The 21886-nt window shown below is 35.4% G+C and overlaps 1 protein-coding gene across 5 annotated transcripts in view; it reads left to right on the plus strand.

The window, feature by feature from the left end:
- Positions 1-21431, plus strand: part of LOC150092318 (RUN domain-containing protein 1) — a 202118-nt gene extending 180687 nt beyond the window's left edge. For all 5 annotated transcript variants that reach the window (XM_090415044.1, XM_090415042.1, XM_090415046.1 and 2 more), the window contains 4 exons: positions 2824-2916; positions 8530-8627; positions 16464-16558; positions 20521-21431. In XM_090415044.1, coding sequence (XP_090271170.1) covers positions 2824-2916; positions 8530-8627; positions 16464-16558; positions 20521-20627 — 393 coding nt within the window. In that variant the 3' untranslated portion in view covers positions 20628-21431. The remainder of the gene's footprint in view (positions 1-2823; positions 2917-8529; positions 8628-16463; positions 16559-20520) is intronic.
- The last annotated feature ends 455 nt before the right edge of the window (positions 21432-21886 follow it).

The raw sequence follows: 21886 nt of genomic DNA on the forward strand, positions 1-21886 counted from the left end.
GGCATAGGATCTGATCGCTGGAACTCTTATCTTTCCTAAAACCTGCTTGTTCCTCAGACATCTCTGCCTCAACTTTGACTTCAGTTCTATTTAGAATAATCTTTAATAAAATCTTGCTTGCATGACAGATTAAACATGGAGATATGAAGGACTGAAGAACTAATAGTTCTTCAGTCCTTCATATCTCCATGCTTGTGTAGTAGTATGAAAACAGAATTCTTCCTGTCTGTAGACTATGATCCTGTTGTTGCTCCATATCCTTGTAATTAATATATGAAACATTCTTATCCCTCCATCACCTGGAGCCTTGTTGTTAAGCTGTTTAGCAGCTCTTTCAACTTTATGCCTAAATGGAGGAGGTTCCAAATTGAAATTTTCCTCATGAGTGAGCTCCTCCAAATTTTCCTTATTCTCTCTCTGTACAGTTCTTCACAGTATTCTTTCCATTTGTTTTTGATTTTCAGTACTTACTGTACTAATATATTATAGGTTAGCAACCTTTCTTCAAAAAAGAAAGAAAAAGCAGTAGGTACAGAATCCACTATCTATACAGATAGTGGATTCTGTACCTACTTCAGCTGATTCCCAGCCGACTGTGTAATCCTTTGAACCAGTATATGCAGCACCAAGAGTGTATAAGTCAAGATAAATATGCACCTTTATTTCTTTTCCTGTTAGCTATTATTATCATTTATTACTTTTTATTTGTAATAAATATACTTGTAATATTTAGCATTACCTCTGGTGATCAACTTTGTAATTATTAACTGTGACCAGGGTTACTGGATATGGAACACTTTGACATTGTAACCAGAATTATACAACCAAAAGTTTACCAATAAAAAGTAACATACACCTGTTACTCTGATTACTTTTGCCACTTTGAAGTCATTTTAGGTCCTTTCTTTAGAATAATGATTTTAATCTCCATTCATAGAAATCACATAACTGTCATTCACTGAACTATCAACATTTTCTCTCATTCACGGAACTATCAACAACTTCTGCAAAGTATTTCTGGTTTCTGAAATACTTTGTTTTCAAACCTCTATGGATTTTCTGCTGAAAATCCATAGAGGTTTGAAACAGCTGTCAGAATCATATATTGCAAATATAGTAGCACAATACAAAACTTGTGGCAAAAGCACAAATGCAGAATGATTTGAATAGGCTGGAATTGTGGACATGGGAAAATGGGTGTCAGTTCAATGTCAGTAAATGTAAATTTTAAAAGAGGTATACCGTAGACATATCGCTACAAAATTAATAACGGAAAAAACTCACGTGCAAAGATTATTTAATAGTATAATTTTTGCCTGTGTGTCACAGGCATCTTCTTCTCATACAGGATTTCAAAGATTTCAGCTAATCTTTCCCAACTTTTTATTGTATTGATTTTTTTTTAATTAATTAATTTATTTATTTATTTATTTTTATTTTTTATTTTTAGGAAATTTATTGATCTTTTTGGTTATCTTACACCAGCTACTTAGGTAGTGCTTTTTGGAATTGTCAGTTATTGTTTAATTTGAGCTTAATATGTACTGAAGATGCCTGTGACACACACAGGCGAAAATTATACTATTAAATAATCTTTGTACGTGAGTTTTTTCCATTATTAATTTTGTAGCAGTAAATGTAAAGTCATTCACTTCGGCATCATTAGATATCCAGTGTCGTATTATATTGGTGAGATTAGGCTAGAAGAAACTAATGAGGCTAGGGATCTTGGAGTGTTAATAGATAGGAAGTTGAAGTTTAGGGGCCATGTGGCAAAGATTGCAAATACAACTCAAAAGATAATTGCAATGCTGAAACGAATGTTCACATGTAAAGATAAGGATGTTTTCAAGGACTATTGTGTGCAGGTCTGGTTTCCGTTGTGATTCTGATGTATTGGAGAGAGAGAGAGAGAGAGAGCAAAGGAGAGTGTTAAAAATGATATCAGGATTGTGGAATACTGATTATGAAGACAGATTGAGAATTTGTGACTGCAGACACTAGCAAACAGGAGAAAGAGGGCTGATATGATTGAGACTTACAAACTTCTGAAAGGGTCATACAGGATTTCAATGGATGAAATTTTTCGATTTATGGAGGGTGGGGGAAGGACAAAAGGATATCCTTGGAAGCTGAGAATGAAGGCTGCCAAGAAGGGTGTGAGGGCTAGATTTTTCTCTCAGAAGGTGGTGCGGAATTGGAATGGATTACCATTGGATGTTGTGAGTGCAAGCAGTGTGAATGATTCAAGAATAGGTATGATAGCTGGTGTGTGTGTAGTATATGGTCTCCCTCGATGAGTCTCTGACTCTCTGGAGGTCTCTCTTAATAATAATGATAATAATCAAGTAGTGTGAGTCATGTGTTATCTGAAATGGTGCTTTTTGCTTTCTGTCTCTTAGCACATCTGTCTTATTGATTTACACAATCACCTATTGGTTTGTTATAGCCAAATAACTTGACTTTTCTAAATCTAATTTTAGTTAGAATAATTAATCCTGTCTTTATAGTATGTCGTTTCTGTTTGTTTCGCTGGACAATTTGTTTTGCAGCAGTATTATTTTATTTTTTATTTTTTTTAAGAAATGAAATTGTTATCTCTGTATGAAACTAACTCACCACATTTAAAAATCTCTTATAAATTTTCCTTACGTTCTGGGTGGGATTTGAACCTGAGATCATCTTAGTTAAGAATATGTTGTTTTTGTCTGGCTGCACTATGAAGGTTAATGTAACTTGAATTATTAAAAAAAAAATGCATTTTTTAGGAGTTTGGCATTTGTTTTGGCTGTTGACATTTATTTTTTTTTTTTTCCCCTACAGAATGGCTATCAGTTTAATTCTTCCCCAGCTAGGAAATTATCTCAAAGCTTCAATCTAGAAATTGTTGGAGGAGTAATAATAACACCTAAACAGGTAATTATCAATAAGCATTTTCTTATGAAATTTATTTCTTGACATATTACTTTTATAGTAGATACTATAGCAAATACTGTTATGATGCAAAATGACAATGCTATAATGAAACTAAAGCACTCGATTGTAACCCCATAACAGCATCATTTTTAGTTTGATCACATTATATTGATCCCATTGCAAAACAGTGAATATTTCTGAGGTCCAGAACTATTCACTGTAGTGGATTTACTGACTTGCTGTATTTGTCAAAGTTATTTCAATTGCTTACAGTATAGTTTGATTGTGAGCAGTGTTATAGATAGTACCAATGAAAGAAAATAAGAAATTTTTGAAATTTTAAAACTAGAAACCAAAACATAGGGTGAAGTATCAAACAAGATTTTAACTATTGCTAGACTTAAACATTACAGCCCTTACCATTCATTTAAAATCTGCTATTTTGATTTTAGATCACACTACTTTAAGTTAATGGCAACAGGAAACTGCAGGCCAAATTTGTTGATTATGTCTATTTCGTGAATTAAGTAAAATATCTAAGTTAGATTGGCACCCTGAAGTATAGAAGGGCCCAAACAGGATGGTAAATACTGGTCATACACTTTCCTGCTAGATAAGCCTTCAACACTACGTTTGCGATGTCAGGATGCGCACAAATTCACATAGAGACAAGACACAAGAAATAGTCTTATTGATTGTATCATTGTGGATAGTGACTTCACTCTGGTTCAGGGTAAAAACAGTATATAGTTAGTACAGTTATCCTCTTCACTCCCTGCAGAGTGAAGAGGATATCTCAATCAATGCTTTCCATCAGACTCCGTTTGCTGCCTCCCTCCCAGATGATGAGATCCTGGAGTGAACTCCAGGATCTTATCATCTGCTTCATTTCCATCTCAGTCTGTCTCCTCCAGGTCATTTTGGGGTGACCCCCTTTTTTTTTTTTCCCTGTGGGTTCCATTCCATGGCTGTCCTAGCTATGTCTTTATCAGGATTTATGCTAGTATGTCCAATCCATTTCACTTTCCTCTTTCTGTTGCATTATTGGTTTGGTTTGTTCTTTCCCATAATGCCATATTTGAAATTTTATCTGGCCAGTATATTCCCAGTATTTTTCTTAGACATTTATTTATGTGTACCTGTAGTTTGTTTGTATTTTCCTTAGTTAATATCCAGGTTTCTGATCCATATAGTAGAATAGTTTTAGCATTTGTGTTGAAAAGCCTTAATGTAGTTTTTAAGTTTAATTCTTTACTTCTCCATACGTTTTTCACCAATATTTTGAGTTTTTTTTTTATTTTTATATATCTTCTTCTGTAGATTTTGTTTAAGGTTTATCTTCATTATTTTTGTCTTTTTCTTATTTATTTTTAAGCCACATTTAGAGGCGTCCTGATTTAAATTATCTTTTTTTTTTTTTTCCATATGTTGGTGCTTTTGAGGTAGCAGACATATGTCATCAGCAAAATCTAGATAATTCAAAGGTGGCAGTGTGATAGTATTGCCCTGTTTTTCCTGGTTGGCCTTGTATGTTTGATGCCATGAATATTGAACTCAAAGAGATATCTGAACATTCTCAATAATGCAAATTCTTCCTACTTTGTGGCATTTCTATGGAACTGATCATTGAGACAGTGATCACTTCATTGTCTCAATGATCAGCAAGACAGTGCACCATGTCATTAAAGCCTCTGCTGTAACTGCATTATTTGTGAACATGAACTTCACCACACTTGACTGGCCTCCACAGAGCCCTGATCTCAACCTTATTGAACATCTGTGGGATGAACTGGAGCATCGGGTGAGGTCAAGGAATGTCCACCCCACAACAGTCTAGGACCTCATTACATTATTATAATTATTATTATCCCAAGACCTCATGGAGTCAAAGACTCATCTGGGAGGTCCTTTTATCACACGCACACATCTCATCATACTGTGTCTTAAACACACTCAAACTCCTTGCAGACACCACACTCTCAGGCAAGGCATTCCAGTCATTCACAACTCTGCACGAATAAAACCTGCCTCTCACTCCCCTACTCATACCCTCTTTATACAGGTTGTACAGTATACAGTACAACCTCTTTATACAGGGATGACCTCTGGTTCTCCCCTGATCTCCCACTATTCTCTGTAGAACTTCTCCACCATTGATCTTATAACAACCCCTTACCAACTTGCTTCTTACTCCTCTTCCTCCTCTCCACCAGACTCTGCAAATTACATCTTCTCAATCTTTCCTCATACTCAACATTCCAGAGGTCAGAAACTATCTTAGTCAAGTCGCCTTTGGACCCTTTCCAACATCTCTTCATCCTTCTGAAAACCCAGTAACCAAATCTGGGCACAATAGTCCATGTGTGGCCTAATCAAAGCCTTATACAACGGAACAAGAATCTCCCTACTTCTACATGTCAGTGTCCTCCGCATCATTCCCAGACACCTTTGTGTTGTCTTCACAATTTTGGCAATGTGTCCCCTAAATTTTAGATCCTTATCCACTATCACCCCCAGATCTCTTATTTCCTCTACCTGAAATAATATATTCTCATCAAGCATAAATTCTGCATCCCATCTTTGTTTTCCAAATTTTAAAACCTTACATTTTGCAACATTGAACTCACATCCCCCATTTCCGTGCCCAATCACTCAATTTATTCAAGTCTTCTTGCAGGGCCACAACATTTTCACTACTCTTTATGGTTCGTCCCAACTTTGCATCATCTGCAATCAACTGAATATCTCCATCCAAATCTTTGCCAATATCATTAATATACAAGTTAAACAGTAATGGCCCTAAAACAGACCTCTGAGGCACTCCACTAGTGACTTTTCTTTTCCTGGATATCGCACCCCCATACACAACTTGTTGATACCTATCTTTTGCAAAATCCAGGTATATTACTGTGTATCCTTCTCCTCTGTCCAAGGAAGTAGTCACTGTATTGTAATAAGTAAGTAGATTACTAAAACATGACCTCCCTTTAGCAAATCCATGCTGTCCATCAAAGATAATACCATTGTTGTCAACCCAACTCTGGATCCTAGTTCTCACAAGCTTCTCCAAAAACTTAACCACAACACCTGACACACAGATAGGCCTATAGTTTGATGCTTGAGTTCTATCACCTCCTTTATGAAGTGGCACAATCTTGCCCTCCTTCCACTCCTTAGGAACTTGACGAAGTGCAAGACTCGTATTAAAAAAATATGTCAAGGCAGGTGTCATCTCCCTGGCACATTCCTTCAGAATATGCAGTGATATATTATCAAGGCCCACAGCCTTATTTACACCTAGTTTACTTAACTCCCCAAACACCTCTTGCTCACTTACAGTCAGTCTCTCCTCCCCATCATCAACTGCTCTCAATCTCTCCATGAAATCACATTCACAAGATTAAAAAAGATCTTTATAAACTGCTCATTAAGTATCTCAACCACACATTCTGCAACAGCTGTCTTTATACCATTTTCTCCAATCAATGTCATCCTTCCATAATCATTCTTTCTTTTGCTGGCTACATATTGAAAGAACTTCCTAGGATTCTTTTTGGCTTCAATAGCTGACTGCCGTTCATACCTCTTTAGCTACTCTCACCAACCAAGTCACCCTCCTTGCCTGGTCTTTGTAGTCCTCATGAAATTGGTTATTTCCACTTCTCTTATGCTGCCTCCATAATGCCCTTTTTCTCTGTATCGCATGCTTAATCTCTTTATTCATCCATCTCACACCTACCTTATTTAACCTTCTCACCCTTGGAATACATTTAGACATTGCATCTACTAGATAGTTTTTGAAAATCCCCCAAGCTGCATTGATCTCTTTTCCAGCTAACTCCTCATTCTATGCTACACCCGCAAGCTGTCTCCTGAGCTCTTCATAATCATCCCCCTTGTAGTTCCACATATACCCTTTTCTCACAGGGATCCTCGCACTGCTGGCAACTACCCAGGTAATCATCTCATGATCACTCTTACCAATTGGTGGATGATTTGATATGTCATTTATAATTACATCCTCTGATGAGATGACGAAATCCAAGACCCTTAATCCTCGTGTGCCCTCTGTTACATATTGTCTTAGGTGGTTATCCCTCAAAAACTCAAGAAACTCATTTTCTTTACTTCCAGTTGCTATCTCATCATTCTAGTCTATATTGCCATAATTAAAATCACCCATAATGATCACCTTTTCTTATTTGCATATGGCTAATTTGACTATACATTTCACTATCACCACCATCCACATTACCAGGTCTATATCAACATTCCACCAAGTATTTGATTCTATTCACCTCTATCTCACACCATACTGCCTCAAAACCACTGGTACTATTTCCCTCTTGCATCTCCACTTTGTATGGACATAACTCTTTCTCTATCATCAATAGAGAAAGACTATGCCTATAGAAAGAATGGGCCAAAATTCCCATTGATTGCTATCACATGCTTGTGGAAAGTATGTGATAAAAGGAGGTCCTACATCTTATTAAGGTGGGTGCCATGGTTGTTTGTTCCTCATACTATGGTGTCTGTTGACTTCTTTCCAAGCAGTGTATGTTAAAGAAATTTTATTGTGATAGATAGATAGTTCAATAATGCAACATTAGAAAGGATGATAATTGACATAACTGATACAAAAGTCTTTCAGGCTGATCGGGACAAATTGGTTCTATGGACAAATGATAATGAGTATATCAGATCATTGTTGCTAAGTGCAGGGTTATTAGTTGTATTTTGAATACATTATAATGTTTTATTAATGGTAATTTGCTTCAAGTGGTTGATTAATCTAGAGATTTGGTTTGGTAAACAAAGTTAAGTTCAAAGACCACATTGCTAAGATGAAGTTGCCACATTACATTATAACATATTAAAAGCACAACAATGATCTGGTATACTCATTATCATTTGTCCATTGAACCAATTTGTCCAGATCAGCATGAAAGGCTTTTTGTATCAGTAATGTCAATTATCATCCTTTCTAATGTTGCATTATTGAACTATCTATCTATCACAATAAAATTTCTTTAACATACACTGCTTGGAAAGAAGTCAACAGACACCATAGTATGAGGAACAAACAGCCATGGCATCCACCTTAATAAGATGTAGGACCTCCTTTTATCACATACTTTCCACAAGCATGTCATAGCAATCAATGGGAATTTTGGACCCATTTGAACTTTTAGGAACAAGGAAGTTATTCTCCAACTGTACAGCACTTAGGTTTGGTGGAAACTCGGAGAACTTTGTAAAAATCCAGCTGCCGATTTCCAAGATGATATTGGTTCTTTGGAATTATGCATATCTGCATAATATCTTCTTTGATGAGATTTCCATTTTTTATTATTAATTTATTATAATTATTAAAATTATTTATATTAATTAAAATTAATTAAATGATTATTTCATTAATCATGGAGCCTTGAATACCTGGAATGTAATAATAATACTTATTCCTTTGGTTCCTCAGAGTTTAATATAGTAAGTGTTGACTGTACTTGAGTTTCATACATTACCTGAATTACTGTTTGTTTTTTTTAAATCCATAGTTTCTGTTTGAGTAATAAATGGAAGAATAATTTTTCATTTTCATTTCTATTGTAGGCCTTACTTGGAGCTGTAGATAACATTATTTCTTCACACACTCCACTCAAAAGATCTCCTGATTCCCACTTCAAAGCATTTGTGTGTGCTGCACTTAAGTAAGTAATTGAATTAAATTATAAATTGATGGAGTTTATTTTAATTTGAAAGAGTGTTCATTTTATTGCAAGTACTGATTAAATTGGTTTTCATTAATCATGGAGCATTACAACAAATGACCTTCACAGTAACTTGTTGCTCTTCATTCAAAACATTTAAATTATTTTGCAATCAATCTTCAGTATACAAAATATTGTAGTAGTTAACTCATCACTTAAAAAAAAAGTAATTTGAAAAAAGGAGGGAAAAATCCCCATTTTATAGTGCAATGTTTGGTATGCTGTTATTTCACCAAATGTGGCATATGTAGATCTATGGAAATGGCATTTGCTTCCAGAGTTCTAGACTACCAGAAGAAAGACAACCATAAGTTTAATTCTAGTCATCGGAGGAACTTTTCCTAAGCATTTTACCAGCTGGTTCCTCAGTTAATAGATATTTGGCATAGGCAAATAAGGTTTCTCCCTCCTTGATTTTAATCCTACAGCTCAAGAATGATAGAATCCTCATTATTTCAGACAATAATATATACAGGGTGGTTCAAAATTTCACGTACAAACTTTGAGGAGAGGTAGAGAACATCAAAATCAACCATATTCACATAGGAAAGCATGACTGGAAATGCCACCCAAAAGTGATAGGTGGCGCTGTTTGCCAGCGCTCCATTTGAGCAATTGGGGCTTCCTCATTCAAGCTTTCAATGTCGTACAAAAAACACGTGTCATTTTACGAATGCTGAGATGGCAGACATGCCTCGTTTACTGATGTGAAACCATATTATGTATCCAAATACTATTGAACTGTTCAGTTATGCCTAGTAAAGTTTTTTACTCTACTTACTGTCTTGTGTTATTTCTGTATCTTTGTGTCCCTGTTAGTACCTTCCAGTGGCTTTTCCGGTCATGCTTTCCTATGTGAATATGGTTGATTTTGATTATCTCTACCTCCCCTCAAAGTTTGTACATCGAATTTTGAACCACCCTGTATAGTGTTTGGGATCACAAGATGACTTCAGTTTTTTCACTTTACTCTCCTTCACAGATGCCTGTGAAATCATCGATTGCCTTAGACCAGTCAAAGGTGGAAATTGGCTGCCTATTAATCTTCAGAAAGTTAGGCAAACTTGCCATTATAACAAGCTATTGTTTTGGAAACATTAATACTGAAAATTTGCCTAACTTCCTGCTATTTTTGCTTTTACCTAACTTTTCCCTATCCCTATCTATATCAAACTATTGTTTGTTATGGGGAAAAGTTTTGATTTAATCTTAACATGTTCATAGACACATTATTTGCAGCGGAGCTTAGATTGATCCTTGTATATCTACCTAACTTGACATTGTTTATTGGAGCTCTGGAGTGAGTTTAAAAATTATGAAAAATAATAAAATAATTTGAAACAATAAATAATTTAAAAATAATATAGAAAAATCCTTAGACCACCCATGATACTTCCGTTTGTGCTACAAGTTGACTGTAGTTCATGGGTGGGAAGCACATAAATTAACTTAAAAGATAAGTTAATATATTTAATCTTGATATTTTTTATGTTTCATTTGGAATCACTGAAGGCTTCCTACAGTATGCATTCCTCTGTATTTTAAATATTACTACTACAGTCATCCCTCGACTTATGTCCGGGTTCCGTTCCATCCGCCAGGACATATGTCGAATCGGACGTAAGTCGATACATTAAATCAACAGTTATAGGGGTTAGGGACTTAACTGTAATAAGTATACAGTCATTTTAACTTTTAAACCTTATTATATTATAAAACTGTACTGTGTGTTACTGCCATTACAAAACAGGAGAATAATCACTCAAGTCTTCCTCCACAATCACATCTTCATTACCTTCCCTGTCTGAACGATCAGGCTGTGGCTCTTCTGGTGTAACCGTTGTTTTTTTGATAAAAATGTCCAATGTGCTTTGCTTATTCCTCTTCTTTTCGTCATAAATTTGTTCATAGCAAGCAAACGTCTCATGTACTTTCGTTTCTATTATTAAGTAGCGTTCAACATTGGGGTCCATGTCTTCAGCCATTTTGAGAACATCGCTAACTGCAAAGAACATTTCTGCAAGACCCTTCACTTTAAATTGTTTAACTACCCCTTCCTGTTTCTTTTTTCCCTCTTCCTTTTCTCGTTTTTCCTCTTCTGCAACAGTTGTTCCTCCAGTTCGACTAATTCTTCAGTGGTCACCTCTTCAAGAGAACTTTCTGTGAGTTGAATTATGTTGTCATTATTCACTTCGAGATTCAGATTGTTTGCTAGGCTCACTATTACAAACTTCCAAAATCATGCACAAACCTTTTTAATATCTTTTTCCGTATGCGACTAATATATGAGCGGTCGCTTCATCCAAAGCCACAGCAATATTTTTAACAGCATGATAAATGTTGAATGTTTTCCATAATTGCATGAGAGTCCGGTCATTTCCTTCAGTAGCAGAAATGGCTTGTGAAAAAGTTCTCCGTAGATAATAAGCCTTAAACAATGCAAGAACTCCCTGATCTATTGGTTGGATCAATGAAGTGTTTGGAGGGAGAAACATGACCTTGAACTTGGTGAAGATCACCGACATAAGACGGATGACCTGGAGCATTATCTAGAATTAATAAAATTTTAAATTCTACATTTTCTTTCACACAGTAGCTTTTTATTTCACTCGCATACGTTGATTAAGGCATCCTCAAACAATTTTTGAGTCATCCATGACTTCTTATTGCTCCGATAATGAACTGGGAGTATGCTTGCTAATGTTTCTATAGATTCGTGGAATCTCAATGTGCCATATCACAAATGATTTCAGTTTATATCCAGGCACATTACCCATAACAGAATTGTAATACTGGCATTAAGAACTTTGAAACTAGGTATAGATTTCAGCTTTTTGTGGATGAATGTCTGCTTGGGCATTTTTTTTCCGAAACAAGGACGGCTTATCCATATTAAATACATGCCGTGGCAAATAATTTTCCTCCATAATAATTTTATCTAATTTTTCCACAAACTCCTTAGCAGCCTTCTCAACACTTGCAGATTCCCATACATTTTTACATTATGCAGTTCAAAACACTGCTTGAATCTCATGAACCAACCTGAAGAAGCATTGAATTCATAGTCATAGTCGGGTACTGCTTTCTGCTTCAACATGTTAAAGAGACTAAGTGCCTTAGCGGTTATGGTCACAGTGCTAGGGGATATGTGCTTTTTGTTCAGGTCTTCTATCCATGATGCAAGTAGCTTTTCCATATCACTGATAGGACCTTGTTGTTGCTTCGTTACTATCGTCGATTTAATGGAAGCAGATCCTTTCACAGCTTCTAAGATTTTATCCTTACTGTAGAATGAGACCATCCGTAGCCCGTCAATGTGCGATCACATTGACGGGATTACCAGTTTCATGTTGCTTTATAACTTGCAACTTCGTTTCAAGATCAATTGCTTGTCTCTTTTTCTACAATTCTTCACTAGGCTTTTTCACTGGGCGTGTAGGGGCCATGTTGCACAAAACATCGCAAAAGATTTAATGATAAATACACAAATTACCCATTTCTCAAACACAAAATCGACAGAGGAACTGTTGAAGACACATGTCTACTGCCAAGGGAGGTTGCCGCTGAAAGCACTTGCCACTGTGCGTGATTTACCTTACGATCGCTTGCATCTTGTTCAAAAGTATATCCGAAAATGTTATTTATTCTCTTATTGGATCACAGACGTATCTTTGAAAGAACGTAACTCGAATGGACGTAAGTGAGGGATGACTGTATAGTTATTTCTCTATTTAATGCAAAGTTTGGATGCCTATAGCCATCATTTTACCTGGAGATGAAAATTTAATGACTGTTAACATCTTTCTTAACTATGAACATATTAATATTCAATCTGATTTTTTTTTTTTTTTTAATTCTCTGGAGCTGAAGAAAAGATTTTGCATACCTTGGCTTTTGCACCTCCTATATAACATTTTCTGTCAAATACCCAAGCAGTGAAGTCTTCTTTCTAAGCAACCTCATTATCCACAGCTTCAAGTGTTGCTATCCCTTTTCACGTTCCACTGATCAAACTGAAAGAAATGCTGAGCAATTCAAACCAGCAGCTGGTGCAGATAATCCACCTGACTACCAAAATCCCATGTAACCTTACCATCCTCCCAACATCCTTCACCTTTTCTTAATCAACTCTCCTTCTAGATATACTATGGATGTCAGGCTCTCCTCTTAGTGACTCAGACAATTTCACCCATGGATCCTACTGTATGCTGATGATGTCCGGCTGGTCCACAGATCAGAGCTGAACTTGAATTACTAGTCAACTGGTGGAAAACACAACTTGACAACTTCAGTTTGCAACTGAACCTGACAAAAACTGAATATTTAGAATATGGCATCCAAACAGATGACACAATTCTAGTCAGTGATACTGAACTTACTAAGACTTCAAACTTTCAGTACCTTGGATTCCGTGTGACCTCCCAGACACTAGAACATGCATTAATGCTACTTGGCTGAAATGGCAGGCAGGTCATTGAAGTCCTGTATGACAAGAAAATACCCTGGTATCTCATTATCCAAGATCTATCGCACAGTCATCTGACCAATTTCACTTCATGGAGCAGAGTGCTGGCCTGTAACAAAACAGCATTAACATGTTATGGAGATGCGGATGCTCTGATGGACACTGGGATACACGACTAGACCATATTACAAATGATGACATCCAGAAAATCCTTAATGTTGCCACAATCCCAGAGAAGATTAGGGAAGCATGTCTATGATGCTATGGGCATGTAGCCAGGGCTGACAAGGAATCTATTGCAGGATGGGTCCTTACACTTATCCCAGATGGCTGACGACTAAGGGACGCCTGAAAAAGCAATGTATGGACAGCCTAAAAGAAGACTTGTAGGCTATGGGTATCTGCCCTATTGATACTGCAAACTGAATGAATTAGAGGACCAAATGCAAAACAGCAGACCCTGCACCAAGCAGGACATAATGCTAGGAAGAAGAAGAACACATAATTAACTTTACATTATCATTAATCTTCTATCAACACTTTTCCTCCAAATTAGTCTATTTCTTGTCAGCACTGAAATATTGTCGTATTTAACAATTTGTTCTTCTAAGCACTTCTCTATTAACAGATTTACAGAAGAATTGGAATTACTAGTACTAATTCTGATTAACAGTGATTTAATTTAATTGATTTAATTGCTCCTTCTGTACTGAGTGAAGAACGTTTAGGGGAAGATTATATCAGTATCAACTCAAATATAAAAGTATGTCCTGTATATATACAGGGTATAATGGGTTATAACATCTAGAATGAAAAAAGAAATTGATTTTTTTTTAAATTTTTTTTTTTTAAGTAGGTAATATTTGTAATGTTTCTGCCAAGATAGATTGGAGGATAGCTATTTTTGGTAAATGGATGTTCACATGCAGAAAGGGAGAGAGATAGATAATGGGTTAGGATTTCTAGTCTAGGCCATCAACAGTGCTATTCTTCTACAGGTTTACAACCTCTAGATAGTCAGCCAAAAATTCTATAACATTTGACCACAATGAACTAGAAAAAGATAGTACATATGTTCTGTGTTTAAGGCTGTGAGATACCTTGCAAGGTAGCTTTCCTGAAGTTATAAATTTTCCATAAATTTGAGTGGAATGATTTGCTTTGCATGTCAAGCATTTGGTTTCCTCTTTTACTGTGTGAGTGGATGTGAGAATAGAGATAGATGTGCTTAGGATATTGCACAATCTAAATGTGAATACTGCAGTGAGATTAAGTGGGATATTACTTGTGTTAAGACAATGTGCAATGAGAATTGTTTGTGTCTGTGTGGTTGTTTTAAGACTTTGCAGTGACAGAGTCTCAAAGGGAGTAGAAAGAGGAAAATATAGTTTAGTTACATGAAGTATTATCCTGACAAATTATACATTGAATAGTATCTCTTGGATAAAGATCAAGATATTATAAAAGTTGATTATGGCTTAAATTCAGGAATTGATGGAAAGGGGACATTGTAGCTTTATGAAAGAGAGGTCGTATCTTAGTAATTTATTCACTTTCTGTAGTAAAGTGACATTGAACAGTTGGATCTTAAGGTAAAAATGGCTGCACAGTGATATTGCTGGACTCTGCAAAATGTGTGTAACCAGATGTCACATAGGCTATTATATAAATTAGAGCAAATGGAATGGATATGATGCTATTGACACAGATGAGGGTGACTGATGTCAGAGTAGCATATGATGGAGCAGTCTTGGAGAATTCAGTTGATTAGTAGCTTGCCATACAGCCCTCTGCTTGAACCAGTGCTGTTGAGTATGATTGAGATGGAGCAATTCATTTGCTTGCTGATGATGCTGACTCAGGGAGGACGATAGTGATCTTCTTGTATAATTCTTTTCCTCCAACTCTTGCATCCAATTCCTTCTCCTCCTCTCTCTCTCTAAAGAAAGATCAGTTATTTTTTTGTTTTTTTTTTGCATTTTGATAGTGCATAGATTTCTAAGGCAAAATCAGCTCTCTCTGTATATATATATCTTTTCTAGGACTGATATTTACTTCTAACCTTTCCTGATACATCACATCGCATCTGTGGCTTCCTTAGCCTCTAAAAAAACATGTCTTTTTCTGCTCAACATGGTATCACAGGTTTATTTCTGTTTTGTTTTTTTTCTACAGGTACTTCAGTGGGCACTATTCTAGCAAACTGTATCCATTATTCTTCTGATATCTATTAAGCCTATTCAAGCACAATTAAGCACATACAATTGGCTGTCCAATATCCTTTTACAGGACAGCTGGACTTTGCAGAAACATGTAACCAGATGTCACATACAAAACTATTATATAAATTAGAGCAAATGGAATGGATATGATGCTGTTGACACAGAAAAGAGTGATATGTGCCAAACCTGCCTTCTCTCCTGAATCCTTTTTTTTTTCTTTTTTTCATTTCATCTGTTAGTATTTTCCTGAATTGCCTTACTTATTTAAGCCATTTCCCAACTTACAAGAAGAAGAACAATAGGTTTCTTCTTCTCCCCTAACTTTGAGTGACATTATGACAGGCTATGGAATGCTTCTTATGAGATGGACTGACAGTCTCCGAAAGATACAAAGGCTAGGTGATAGAAAAGATGGGATATGATAGAAATTTTATTGAAAAGGGGGTTTTAATATAGGATTGAAAAGACTTTGTCAATACATGGGCTGGAAAGGAGAGGCTGTTATTTAAAGCCTTGTAAAGAGAAATAATATCTTCTATCACCAGTGTGCATTCTTCAACATCCAAGTAATCTGAATCAAATCAATAAATTTGACTCAATCAATCTGTGTGGTGCACAGATAGAAATAGACTACAGAGCCCCTGCAGCACAAAACTACTCACCTGCTTTCTTGTAGATTCATTCCTCCCACTCCTATATACTATTCTGTCTGAAAATCGTAAATCTTTTCTGAACTTTCAAGAAAAATATCAGTAGGTGTCTTCTTCTCCCATAACTTTTGCACACAGATCTGGTTGCCTTGAATTCCTTTAGGATGAGGAGTGATGGAGAAAAATTAGAGGTGAGAATCCAATTATGCCAGAAAATGTCCCTGCTTAGAATACTGCTCACATGTTTGGGGTAGTGCACCTAAAAAAAAAACAATAAAAAAATTGTTTTCATTTTTTTTTAACTTTCTTAACGTGCATTCTCTATAAGTATGAAATTAATTTATTTACCTTTTTTGTAATGTGTTTAATCACAACCAAATATATATATATATATATATAATTACTATAATTTGCTTCTTTTGATTATCATTATTTATAGTGAAAAGAAGCTGGTACCATGGCTGAGATTGATTTTCAGAACTCGTGTTTTGATTGAAAGGTATTATCAGCCTTGGAGTTACGTTGCTAAAACAGGTAAGTAATTGTCAAAAATTAATTCAGGATGCTGATGCAATACAGGAATGCATACAAAGTTGGTCTCCAGATGCATTTTTTTGGTTGCCAAGGGAATATTATTTGCATTGCAAGTAAATTTTTCTTATCTTAAATGTTATTGCTACAAAAAATTTCTTTTCCACAGAAAAATTTAGTGCATATATGTTGTAACACAAGGTCATCACCTCCCCTTAATGGACCTGGCAAATTCTGAATGGATAAGTATAGTGAAAAAAGGGTTCATTATACTCTCATGGAACTTAAGAATATATTACTAAAATATCTTTTACCTACCATCGTAGTTATTACTATCTGGTCCATTTCAAGTATCTCAAGAGGATGTGAGCATCCTTGAAAACTAGTAACCATTGTACAGTCTTGATTTTTCATATCAGTATTATTTAAGGAAATTACAGTGTAACCTATATATTAATTAGAATAACTTTTAATTAATATTTCTGATCTTTCAGAAAAGTCAAATTGTCATCATCAGGGAATAATGAACAAACTGATAAGTGCATACAGAAACTACACTGGGAAAGCGAAACCAAAGCCCTTTGGGCACCTCTTTGTGGTAGAGGGATCTCCCAATGGTCCTTTTCATTTTTTTTCTTTGCTTTTCTTCTGTATTGTTTGCCCTACTTGTTTTACTATCCTGTTTTCGAGAACACCATCGCTGGGATCCAACTCCTTGACGCTGTGCTTGCTGTTCAGTGCAACCCTGCTTGCCGACTGATCCTGGCTAGGATCAGTCAGCAAGCAGGGTTGCCTGAAAGGGTTAGCAGTGTTGTAACTACTCCATGGTCCCAGGACAGGGACCAAGGCTGGCTGTGGTGCTGGTAGCACTTCCATACTCCATGGTAGGTGGGTAGCTCTGACATTCAAAAAAAAAAAAAAAAAAACTCTTGAGTATAAATTCTTCATCCTCAAATATTTCAGGGACCCTAACAAGGTCCCAACCAAGTACTGATATTGTGGATACATCATTTGATTACATCAGTAAGAAGCAAAGGACATATGATACAAGTGTTTCTGATCATCCATGCAACAGGTGAAAATCAAGTAGGATAAACTGTCACCTGCTTCATTCAAAAGGGTTTAGGACTGACAGGATCTCCTAAAAGTCAAGAAACTACATTCTGGTGATATACTTGTAGAAACATCTAGTCAGTAGCACTCAGAAAAATTACTTAAGGCAGCATCATGAGTGGAATACCAATTACAGTGACACCTCATAAAATACTAGCATCTTCTAGAGAAGTGATGTCAGAATGGGATCTCCTTGATATTCCAGATGAGGAGATATGCTCAAAGATCAAGGAATGACAGGTATGAGATACATCCTAATACCTGGTTCCACCCAGGAACATCGTCCTTACATTTGATAAACCAAAACCTCCAACATCTCTAAAACCAGAGTATCTCAACATGTTAAGATTATACATCCCTAATTCTCTGAGATGCTTTAAATGACAGAAATATGGGCATGCCCAACTGCCTGTTGTGACTCTGCCACCTGTGTGCAATATGTTAGTAAAGAGAATGAAAATAAATCTTGCTTTACAAAGAAAGCCAAATATGTTAACTGTCAGGGAGATCATCCAGCCTACTCCCGTGCATATCAGAAGTCGAAGAGTGAAAAAGAAATTGAAAAGATTAAAACAGATCAAAATATATCAGGATGCCAAAAGGAAGTTAGCCACCACTATACCTGAATGGAAAACCTCTTATGCAGAGAAGGTATCAATTAAGAAAATATAAACAGTAACTCAAATTTGCATGTCTATTTCACTATACCTGAACTTTATGATTGTGCATCATTCTCTGTGGAGCATATTAGTCGTATAACCTTTTAGTGTCACTCCCAAAACAACTCCAAAAAGGAAAGATGAGAACTTACTTCTCAGTTATGACCAGGATATCACTGAAAGATACACCACCAGATACCTGCCACAGAAAAAATTAATACTTCAGTATCCTCTGAAAGGAAATTAAACTTACTAAATGATCTTGACACATTAGATGAATCAGAAATCAGAAATGGCTAGGCAAATTGCTACTGCTTCCAGAGCAGTAGCAGTTTGCACAGTCATGGGATTTCTTATCATAGTATGTTCCTTACACGTACCATTGGGTTATGTGTTAAATGAAATTGAACTTAATAATCTTATATTGCAATTGCCTCCGCCCATACTTTTGAAGGGTAACTTTAATGGACTCAACACTATAAGATAGTGCCAGCATGAATGGATGAAGTTGTATCATCAAGCTTCAAACCGTCTTGACCTTTCCCTTTTTAATAACAGTCAATAACTTGTTCCATATGTTTACCACTTCATACTCTGCAATAGATCTTATAATATGCTCACCTGCCATTTTTCCACTGGTCCTGTGGGAAGTCAAAGAGAACATCTGTGGAAATGATCTTTTTTTTTTTTTTCTCTGCACTGTAGAAGAGAATAGATGGAAAAAGATCCAGAGGAAGAGTAAGGAAAGCAATGCCTAAATGACATGCTGAATGGAGACAGGTACACCACCCTAAAAGAGAAAGCTCAGAACAGAAGAGAGTGGAAGGAAAGTTTTTGCTATAAGAGAAGAACCTACTCAATTGCAGAATACTTAAGAAGAAAACTGTGATTGGTATTCCAGCCATTGATGCTGTGATCAGAATTTTCCGATTTTCCCAGAATGTTGCTGACATGATATTTCCACATGAATATCACTAGAAAGTAATGTCTTACCAGTATTGGGAGCCTCCCGCCAAACTTTCTAAACCCTTTTGAATAAACAAGGGTGACATTTTCCCCTATTGGCTTTTCACCTGTTGCACTGATGATCAGAAACACTGGTACATTTGTACTGGTATCACATGTCTTTTGTTTCTTACTTCTGTTACCAAATGCTGTATCTATGATATCCATATATTTGGTTTGGACCTTATTAGGGCACCTGAAATATTTGAGGATGAAGAATTCATGCTCAGGGACCTTCTGGTTCAGCACCAACACACGGTGAAATGGAAATATTAGCGTGGTAATCTTAAAAACACTAGGAAATGGAATTTCATTGGACTTTAACTGAAAACCCACCCACACTAGATGTATCTTTCTATGATGAACACACTTTCTCTGCTCATCATTCCTCATCTATCCATCACAAAAAAAAAAAAGGAAGAAAGCAGTTTCCGTTCAGCTAGTTCTTTCATAACGGACATTCGAGAAACACTAATGCTAACCAGAAGATGGTATTTTCTGATCTTCCATAGCAAAATCTCAACATTTATTACAGGAAGATCTTGAAGAAAACTTCTTTCTCATCAAATCATAGAATCTGCTGCCATCATTCTTTCACATGGCTCCCTCAACAAAAACCAAGGACTCATCTTAAGTGAAGTTTGGAAGTCATTAATTAGATCTCTTACCATACCTGACTTTAACATTTCAAATAGTCACTGTCAAGCATTCCTAGAAAGTACGTGGCACACATCACTGACTCCTTATTCTTCGATTATTAATATTTGCATGGTTTATCTGAGTTCTTTCATTTGTTTTAACGTATAATTTTTACTTAATATATACCACCCTGAGAAAGCCGTCAGCGTAACTAGTCAATGCATGTTGTATTATTATTAGAGTTAATGACTAATAAACAAAGTTCTTATATCATTGAACTTATAAAATTCTATTGTTAAATATGAACACAGTGATATTTTTATATAAACATTTCATGATTATATATTCATCCTTCTTTTATTATAAAACAGTACCAAAAATATTATCCATAGAACTTGCATATTTCAAGCACAGTAGCCTGAAAGTTAATATTGAATATGGTTATGATCTGTATTACTTTTTAAAAACATTTTCATGAAAACTACTGCTATTATTTATTGACTATCTACACTTCATTATAACTTAAGTTGATTTAATTTCTCTTAATAGGTTTTGAAGATACCCTAAAATCTCTTGACAGATTGAACTGTTATGACTTTGATTTGCCTGTTGATCTGGCAGTGAGACAACTTCAAAACATTAAAGATGCCTTCTGAACATAAATATTTCTGTGAAACAATGCTTCCCGAACACTGTATCAAATATATGTTTGCCGGTGATGACAAGTTTTCATTATAATTAAGGAATTGTGTACTAAACATACTGTGTTCATTCATTTCGAAGAGCCCATTAGTGTTGTAATCTTGATGTTGATTTTTCTTGTGTGATCATTAATGCCATCCATTCAGAATAATTGCTTGTCAGGTTTATAGACAAATTTTTCACTATATAAATTTGGATAGATTGTCTTTGGAAATATGACTAACTGTTATGAAAAAACTGAACAGGTTTTCACACAAACATTTTTCTATCAAAAGTGATCATATTGGAAATATTATAGCCTTTGGTACTTTTAATATCAAGATAAATATTTGTTATTTTAAACAATTTACGTTGTGTAGATAGAGCAGGTGAAATCAGACTATGCATACACACTAATCGTAGAATTTTTATTGGCTCCTCTTTGATCTATAAACTTATTATGCTTTTTTAAATAAAGAAAAAAGGTGTGCCTTAAAACTAAATTTAAATCAATGAAACATCACACAATAATGAAGCACATAATTACATTGCTTCTTGATTTAATTAGTTATTTGAATTTTTTTTTGACCAAATATACATCATTGTCTTACAGTTAATATGACCATATTGTATGCAAGAAGAACTTTTCACTATGTTATCATATAAACTCAGTTTGGTTTGGTTTCAAAGTAATGTTTTGTTACAGCACAGTTTGTCATTATTTTAGTTTTTAACTGCACACATAATATTCAATAAATTACTGATTTATTATATTTATAATGCACCTTGGGTAGATACTGTAGTTCTGATTGGATTGTTTTTAGCTGCTGTACAATTTATTCTACTACAGTCCTAAGGTGTACAAACCAAAGAGTTATAATACATTCATATGATTTCATTCATACACAAGTTAGATGAAGTATTGCTTCATTTTCACGCATTAAAAAAAATTTAAAAGCATAATATTTATGCTGTGTCCTTATTAGTCACAGGTATAAATTTTGCCCATGCATGGCATCAATTGGCTGAAGTTTGCAAAGCCTATTGTGCATGGAAGTGATATTAAAAAAAAATAATAAAAAAATAAAAATTTGAGATGAAAGTTTCAGTGTGTGTTGATGATTGACATCTCATTAGAGCTTTCTGCTCTTTTATGCGATGCTTTCAAATCATTTTCAGGTATCCTGTGGGACTGAGTGAATAAAATTTGTGCTTCACCCCCACCATCTGTTGG

The sequence above is a fragment of the Typopeltis vanoorti genome, chromosome 26, assembly GCF_054136105.1.
Source record: "Typopeltis vanoorti isolate ZY-2024b chromosome 26, IOZ_Tvanoo_1.0, whole genome shotgun sequence".
NCBI classification, from domain to species: Eukaryota; Metazoa; Arthropoda; class Arachnida; order Uropygi; family Thelyphonidae; genus Typopeltis; species Typopeltis vanoorti.